We start from the raw sequence: 9,231 nt of genomic DNA, 5'->3' as shown, positions 1-9,231 counted from the left end.
CTCCTTTTATGAGGTACTTTTATATAGAAACACTGAAATTGTATGAGCCTTCACTTTTCAATCCAAGCTAATGTGCTAAGCAATCACAGTCAATAGGCTTTCACCATAGAAGTTCAGTAAAGTAGGTGCTGGTCTCTGAAAAAAAATCCCTGGATGGTTCTTCTCTATGCTTTCTACTGACCCATGGGCAATGTGGTCTTGTTGGCAGACATGCGGGTAATACTGCAACCACAACTTGGCACCCAATATGAGTGATTTCAGAAAGAGTCTTACTGAGTCTTCTCGATCGCCTGGAACTTATGATATAGAGCAGGTTCATCTCTGCCTCCCCAATGCTAATATTAAAAGTGTATGTCACTGTGCCTATCCTCAGTGTTTACTATTTAAGTGTCACTGCCTGGAGGATGGAGCTTGGTAAGGAAAAACAATGCAAGCCTAACCTCAGATATTTATTGAACTTGAGGCCAATGTGAACTACTTGAGACAATTCCTCCCACAACAAAAGCAGTTGTATGCAATTGTGCACAGGGTAATATCTGGACTCAGGTCAGAGAGGTAGAAGGATGGATGCAAGTTTAACCTGGTGTTTTCACAGAGTTCCAGACCAGTGAGATCTACATAGGAAAACCCTGTCTCCATAGCAAAACATCAACTGATGTTGTAACTCATGACAAAATACATACAGGTGGTTAAGGTGCTTGCTTCTGAGCCTGATGACTTGAGTTCAATCCCCAGGACCTACATGATAGAAAAAAATGAGTCTCACAAGTTGTTCTCTGACTTCCACAGAAGTGCAACAGTTAAGTCACGATGCATGGAAAGCAGGATGCTGGGGATGCAGGTCAGGGGTAGAACACTGACCAAGCATGTGAAAGCTCTGGGTCCCCCCATCCTAATACCTCAGACAAATATCTTGCTGTTCCTGATCTCCTGTACCTTACTGTGTAGCCCATGCTAGTCTGGATGTTGGGATTACAGGCTGTGCTACCCAGTCAGCTTGATGTAATATTTAAAAGTTTCCTGGAGAGTTGGGGGTAAAGACTTCCTAATCAAACAGAAGTATTAACAGCAGAATGTATTTACATTCCTCTGGCCCTAGGAGTTAAATCCAGCAGAATATTAGCTCTGGCAGCTCCTTTATGTTCTCCCCCACTTCAGAGGTCATTCATCCAGTTTTCTGTTTAATCAATCAAGGTGAATCATCAGTGTGATAGTTTTATGTCCACTTGGCACAACTAGTTTCATCTGAGAGGAAGGAGCCTCAATTGAGACAATGCCTCCATAAGATCTGGCTGTAAGTAAGCCTGTAGACTATTTTCTTCATTAGTGATTGATTGGGAAGTGTCCAGCCCATTGTGTACGGTGCAGTCCCTAGGCTGGTGGTCCTGTGTTCTGTAACAAAGCAGGCTGACTTTGGAAATCAGTATGGCTGTTTCTTAGAAAATTGGGACCCAGCAATACCACTCTTGGGTATATACCCAAAGGATGCACAATCATACCACAAGGGCATTTGCTCATTCATAGCAGCATTATTCATATTACCTGGAACCTGAAAACAACCTAGATATCCCTCAACAAAAAATGGATAAAGAAAATGTGGTTCATTTTCATAATGGATTCTTACTCATTGGTTAAAACAATGACATCTTGAAATTTGCAGGCAAATAGATGGAAGTCCTTCGGTGTATGTTTATCTTATTAGTTGTTGAATAAAGTATTGTTGGCCAATGAAGAAGCAAGTTAGGCGGGACTAGGGGTCAAGGAGAATTCTGGGAAATGTAGTAAAAATAAGTCTTGTGATCCAGGCAGGAAGTGACATGGCAGGCAGACTCAGACTATAAGCAGGAAATCACTCTCTTCCACTTCCTCCTGCTCTCCACAGAGCCACCATGTGATCCCAAGTAGAGGAGCTAGTGGAATGTGTTCTCGATAATATAAGTCTTATAAAATATATAGATTTATGGTAACTAAGACTGAACTAGCATATAAAAAATCCTAGTCTATTGGCCAGCAGCATTGTAAACTAATGTAAGACTCTGTATTATTCTGGGTGCCCATGTGGTGGCAGGGCTCAGGCAGATGGTGGAAAGATTTATCATTACAATCAGTCTACCTCAAGACCCAGCAATACCACTCTTGGGTATATACCCAAAGGATGCACAATCATACCACAAGGGCATTTGCTCAACTATTTTCATAGCAACATTATTCATATTATCCAGAACGTGGAAACAACCTAGATGTCCCTCAACCAAAAATGGATAAAGAAAATGTGGTAGATTTTCATAATGGATTATTACTCATTGGTAACAACAATGACATCTTGAAATTTGCAGGCAAGTAAATGGAACTAGAAAAAACCATCCTGAGTAAGGTAACCCAGACCCAGAAAGACAAACATGGTATGTATTCACTCATAAGTGGATATTAGATGTAAAGCAAAGGATAACTAGTCTACAATCCACAGCACCAGAGAAGCTAGGTAAAATGGGGGACCCTAAGAGAAACACACATGGAGGGCCCCAGGAAGGGAAAATGGTTGAGATCTCCTGGGTAAACTGGGATAACTGGGTAGAAAGGAGGGGGTAGGGGAGGGAACATGAGTGATCCAGAAGACTGAGTTGGAGGAGGGACTAAGGGGGCACCAATGAAAGACATATTTTGACAGTGTGAGCCATTATGGGGTTAGGGAGAAACCTGGTACTAGAGAAACCCTCAGGAATCCACAAGGATGACCCCAGCTAAAACTCCTAGCAGTAGTGGAGAGAGTGTTGAATGGGCCTTCCTCTTCAATCAGATTAGTGACTGCCTTAATTGTCATCACAGAACCTATATCCAGTAACTGATGGAAGCAGATGCAGTGACCCACAGCCAAAGACTGGGCTGAACCCCTGGAGTTCAATTGAAGAGAGGGCTAGAGGGATCATATGAACAAGAGGTGTCAAGACCATGATGGAGAAAATCACAAAGACAGCTGATCGGAACTAGTGGGAGCTCACGGACTGTGGATGAAAACTTGGAGAACCTCCATGGGACAGACCTAGACCCTCTGAATGTGGGTGACAGTTATCAGACCTTATCTGTCCGGGGGGTGGGGGGATCTGGCAATGACACCAGGACCTAACCCAGGGGCATGAACTGACTTTTGGGAGCCCATTTCCTATGGTAGAATGCCTTGCTCAGCCTTGATACAGCAGGTAGGGGCTTGGTCCTGCCCCAACTTTGTATGCTCTTTGTGGACTCCCCAAGGAGGGCCTTACACCCTCTGAGGAGTGGATGGGGGTGAGAAAGGGCGTGGGAGAAGGGGCAGGATGGGGAACTGGGTTTGTTATATAAAATGAAAAATATAGATGTTTAAATAAAAGAAGGAGGAAGAGGTGGAGGAGGATCACTGTGAGTTCGAGGCCAGCCTGGTCTCCAGAGTCGAGTGCCAGGATAGACTCCAAAGCCACACAGAGAAACCCTGTCTCGAAAAACCAAAAGGAAGAAAAAAGAAAAGAAAAGGAAGAAAAAAAGAAAGGAGGAGGGACCTGGCAGGACAAGAAAACTCCAGCAACAAAATGGCGCCCACAGGGGGAGCAAGGTTTTCTGCCTAAAACCAGACAAAAGTTTTAAAAGGGATTCTAAACCAAAGAGACAATTACGGCTTCCTGGTAGTAGCATTTTTTGGGGTGGGCTCTGTTTGCTAGAGACAAGCAGAGTGTTGCAGCTCCTTTAAGAGGGTCTTCCTGATTCAACATTAGCAGCAAAAACCTGCATGGCTCTTTTAAGAGGCCCTGCTACTAAACAGGTAAATGGTGTGTATGATCAGCTGGTGGCAACAGTGAACCACATCTCCAAGCCACACAGCATGCTGCAGAGCAGATCTATGTAATTAATGTAAGTCTCTGTGTGTTTATTCAGGGCAAGGTGGTTGTGGGACCAGGCAGGACAAGAAAACTCCATCAACAACACTGTTGTAGCCACCTGTTTGCAGAGCATAGCCCCAGTGAGGATGCTGTATGAAGGTGTTGCATTTTGAGACCACTGGATGTTGAGATGCCCAAGCTGTGAGACACCTGCCATAAATAGCTGCATGTAGAGTGGAAGTGGCCAATGAGAGATGTGTATAATGTTTCAGAGAGAAAGAGATACCTAAGCCCTTTGAAATTAAAGCCCCAGGTGTCTGACACAGCTGCAGCATTTAGTGTTTGCCCCTTGGGGTTTCAGTCTTACCTTGGTCCAACTTTTGCTTACTTCTTTGAGAAGGAAATGTGTATTCTTTTCCTTTGTACATTGTGTAGATATAATTTGTTTTTGTTTTTTATTTTACAAGATATCAGTCAAGAGACTTCCCTCACTGTCAGAAAAAAAAAGCATTGTACATTCTTAACAGTGTTGGGACAGTTACAGATTATTGGGCATCTTATGGTTAGATTAATTCCATTTTGAGTTATGGGTTGAGCATGAGCCTCTCATGACCTGTCAGTATGTGGTGGGTTGAGTGGAAAATCTCCCAAGCACAAAGATATATTTGAGACTGTGGTTTTCATCAGGATGAATATGGTACCTCTACAGAATGAATTGCCTTTTTAGTGCATGTTAGTCTCTGGGGATGGGGGTTGAGTGTTTATACCCACAACCACACTTGTCTTCATTCTGTGGTTGATACCAAGTGTCCCCTTCCTTCTCATTCAGCCATGCCATTACCACCATAACAGATACCATCCCTAAATAACATAAGGTAAAATAGATGTAATTGTTTTTTCTTTCTAAGCCATTTTTTGCCATGATATTTTTATTTTTTTTATTTACACTGATAGAATGATGTTCTTGTGTTTGTGAAGCATTTCCTCTTGTGCTGAGCTTTAGCCATTTCTTTACTTTTAAAATTTAGCAGAAAGTGTCATTTATTTCCCACCAGGATGGTATGCATCCATGACATTAATACTGATCTCCTGAATCATTACATTACAGATGCGGGACATCTCCATATCTTTATGCATGTTTTAATTTGTTTAATTTTTGAAATGTGTGTATGAGTCTTGTGTGTGTGTGTGTGTGTGTGTGTGTGTGTGTGTGTGTGTGTGTGTGTGTGTGTGTGTGTGCCTGGTGTTCATTGAAGTCAGAAGAGATCATTGTATTCTCTTGATCTGCAGTTACAAATTGTTGGGAGCTCCAAGTGAGTGCTGAGGATTGTTGCAGGTCCAATGCAAAAGCAACAGGTAAAACTGTAACTCTTGAAGCATCTTTATACTCTACTGGGTTTTGTTTGTTTGTTTGATTGATTGATTGATTTTTTTTCTATCATCAGTCTTTACTTACTAATGTTTTTAGAACCCTTTTGTTTTGTCACTCAATAACTTACTAAAAATGCATTCCTTCATAGGAATACTATATGACCCTTAGAGTTTAGATGAGGCACTCCAATTTTCTGAAAGACACTACATTTATGGTGTTTATCTCATTGGTGGAATGCTGCATGAGCCTGAGTGCTCTCTGTTTTGTTTTGTTTTATTTGAGACAGGGTCTCAGTATGTACCTTTGGCTGTCCTAGAAATCTCTACACAGACCAGTCTGGCCTGGAAATCGCAGAGATGTACTTGCCTCTGCCTCCTGAGTTTTGGGTTTAAAAGTGTGCACCACCATGGCCATGTTGTCCATCCTTTTTTGATGTCAGTAGTTTAGATACTATTTTGCTGATGTTTGTTCTAGTATTTTGCTGTGTTTATATGTCTCTCCATATAAACATATATATATCCGCATTTCTTGCAATGTCGTATACTATTCAGAGGGCCCAAAATGAGAGTCATGGTTCTCTGTTTCCTTCTAAAAGGACTTGGTGATTGCATTTGAGATTCTGTGATATGAAATAATTTTGTTCAGCACACAGAATCATGTAAATATATTCACAATGAAGTGCACTTTTGCAGTGCAGTCGGTCTCACCATTTCTATTATGTACAAAATGGGATACTTTAGGATGCCGTGACCTATGAGGATGTGCATGTGAATTTCACTCAGGAAGAGTGGGCTTTGCTGGACCCTTCCCAGAAGAGTCTCTACAAAGATGTCATGCTGGAAACCTGGGAGAACCTCATTTCTATAGGTAAGAATATGAGCTTTCTGTCACTTCATAACTTAAGGGGGTAAGCCTTTATTGGAGATTGGTGATCCACTGTGATTTTGACTGTTAAAGAAGAAGAATCTGGTAACAATCACTGAAGATAACTCAAATTTTGCATTATTTCCAATAATTATACATTTTTGGTAATGTGTTTTAGGCTACAAATGGGAAGAACAGAATATTGAAGAACATTGGCAAAGTTCTAGAAGACATGGAAGGTATATTTCATGTGCAAGGAGATACAATTATGCCTTCAAAAAATTTTAATATGCCCTAATATTTAATGAAAAGCAACAGTATAAAAATTACAGCTTTGTGATGATTATTAAATTCTTAAAACATCAGGCTGGAGAGATGGCTCAGTGATTAAGAGCACTGACTGCTCTTCCAGAGGTCCTGAGTTCAATTCCCAGCAACCACACGGTGGCTCACAACCATCTGTAATGAGATCTGGTGCCCTCTTCTGACCTATAGGCATACATGCAGGCAGAATGCTATATACATAATAAATAAATAAATCTTTAAAAAACATTCTTAAAATATTGTGTACTTCTGTTTCAGGTAGCTGATCTGTGTTTGCAATGCAGTCCTCTAAGAAACAAGACAAGGAAAGAATGCCTTACTTAGCAAATATCACCATACTAATCATAGCTCCCTGACATCCATGTTGCAGAAATATCCATTCATACAGTTTCCTCTCATTCAAATATTGTAAAGGCATTCAATTTGAATAGGGGATTAAGATATTCTAAGACCTTTTATAAACAAATAGTGCATAGTAAAGCTAGTGTTGCTCATGTACTTCTAGTGACTTAACTATAATGTAATGAGAAGGGCAGTTTATGAGAATCAAGAAGGTTGTGGTGGAGAGATCTTGATCCCTATTCCATATCTCTATGAGGAACAAAACATTAAAGTGTGTGGATGCAATGTGAAAACCTTTTGTTTATAATTGTTCCTTTAATAGGTTTATCATCTGTCACTCTGGATGCAAGCCAAGTGAGCATAAGGGATCTGGAAAGAAGCAATGTACCTCTGTCTCTCCCAGAAAAATTAGAAGATATATAGTAGTTAGCACTATTAGGAGCCAGGGTGATCATGATACAAGTGTAGAATTAATTGGATTTCCATCTTCACTGGGAATACATCAGCATAGTTACACTGGAGGAAAGCCTTATGAGTACCATGAATATGGAAATTCTTCGGTCTGTCCGGATTCATTTTGCACATGTAATATGACTCCCACTACAGGAAAATGTTATGAATTCCATCAGTGTGGTAAAGCTCTGAGTTCTAGTTCTCTTCAAACAAGTGAAAAACCTCATATGGGTAAAGAATGCTGTAAATGTGAGCCATGTGCTAATGGCTTTAACCATCACAGTTATCTTCAAACACACAGAAGATCCCATAATGAAGACAAATCCTATGAATGTAAACAATGGGATAAGACATTGAGATCTGATTCCTCTTCACAATTACATGAAAGAACTCCTTTGAAAATAAAACATTATGAATATAATCAAGGTGAAAATGCCATTGCATGTTATAGTTATCTTCAAGTACCCAAAACTCATATTGGAGAGAAATTCTATTTATGTAATCAGTGTGGTAAAACATTTGCCCAGAAGAGTCATCTCCACAGTCATGAAAAAAACACATACTGGAGAGAAACCCTATGAATGTAATCAATGTGGAAAAGCCTTTGCCGAGAAGAGTCATCGTCATAGGCATGAAAGAAGTCACGCTGGATAGAATCCCTATGAATGTAATCAATGTAAAGCTTTTGCGTGTAACACTCATCTTCAAAATCATAAAAGAATACATACTAGAGAAAAATCCCATTAACATGAAAAAGAAGTAAACCCTTGCACACTAGACAGAGACAATCATTTTGGAGATGCCAGTACCATGGGATGTCCACCAAGACCATTAGCAGTGGTGAAGCAGAACGCATCGGTTTGTTTTTACTTTTTTCAGATTGTGGCTGCATTGCTTCTTCCCTTTGAAGGGAGAAGGTATTTATTTTGATTTTTACAAAAGCCATAGTTGAAAGACTTTGAACTTTTAAAAGAGATTTTAAATTTATAGTGAGATTGCATATTTTTAAGGAGAAGTTTTAATGTGTTTTATGTTTTTAATGTGAGATCTAGGGAATGAATAAGAAAGGGAAGGTGGCTTAATAGTGACTGTTTACATGTCAAGTTGACAAGTGGTCAGTTGTATTGGCTAGTCTTAGGTCAGTTTCACACACAAATAGAGTTACCTTAATGGAAACTCAGTTGAGAAATACCTCCATAAGATCTGGCTTTTGGACATATTTTTAAATGTGATAGATACAGAAATGTCCTAATTCCTGCCTCCAGGCTTCTGCCCTGTTGGAGTTCCTGTCCTGACTTCAATCAGTGCTGAACAGCAATGCTGAAGTGTAAGCCAAATAAACCCTTTCATCCTCATCTTGCTTTTTGATTGTTGTGTTTCATTGCCAAAATTCTAAGACTACAAAAACAAAACAACAACAAAAAAGTTGTGGACAGATGGCTCAGCAATTAAACACACTGGCTGTTCTTCCAGAAGACACAGTTCCATTTCCCAGCACCCACGGGCATGAAAGAAAGAATCCCTATGAATGTAATCAATGTGGTAAAGCTGTCTGTTCCAGGTTACCCAACACCCTAACACAGTCTTACATACAAACAAAATACCCATGCATGTGAAACAAATTATTTAAAAAATATACATATATATCACATTATGGAACTTTCCCTAATATAGTCTCTACTCAAGTAAATCTTTAGTTGTCTTCATTCACATCAAGAGAATTGTGTTAACAATGATAATAATAGACAATGTGCAGAGTCCATTCATAGAAATCTATTCAATCCTTCAGTGTCCAAATAACAGGAAATTTCATCACCTCCAAGTGATAGAAGAAAGAGTAATGGCACATCTTCATAATAATGACATATTTGAGAGTTGGGGATTTGACTCAATTGTACTGCTGCTGTTGGGTAACCAAGTTTGGTTCTTAGCATCCACGTCAGTTGGCTCAGAACTACTTATAAAGGTTTATCCTGGAGATCCAATGTATTCTTCTGGGTTCCTTAAACACCAAGTATGCAAGTGGTG

General features: G+C 40.0%; 1 protein-coding gene across 1 annotated transcript; it reads left to right on the top strand.

The window, feature by feature from the left end:
- Positions 1 to 210: 210 nt before the first annotated feature.
- On the top strand, positions 211 to 8,781 carry LOC103164229 (zinc finger protein 431-like). The gene is made up of 5 exons (XM_035445920.1): positions 211 to 216; positions 5,961 to 6,087; positions 6,263 to 6,323; positions 7,073 to 7,134; positions 8,765 to 8,781. Exons 1-5 carry the CDS (start codon positions 211 to 213, stop codon positions 8,779 to 8,781), a joined length of 273 nt encoding a protein of 90 aa, XP_035301811.1.
- Positions 8,782 to 9,231: the final 450 nt, after the last annotated feature.

This window comes from Cricetulus griseus, chromosome 5, assembly GCF_003668045.3.
Source record: "Cricetulus griseus strain 17A/GY chromosome 5, alternate assembly CriGri-PICRH-1.0, whole genome shotgun sequence".
Taxonomy (NCBI): domain Eukaryota; kingdom Metazoa; phylum Chordata; class Mammalia; order Rodentia; family Cricetidae; genus Cricetulus; species Cricetulus griseus.
The sequence above is the reverse complement of the archived record's forward strand: the minus strand, read 5'-3'. Positions and strand labels throughout refer to the sequence as shown.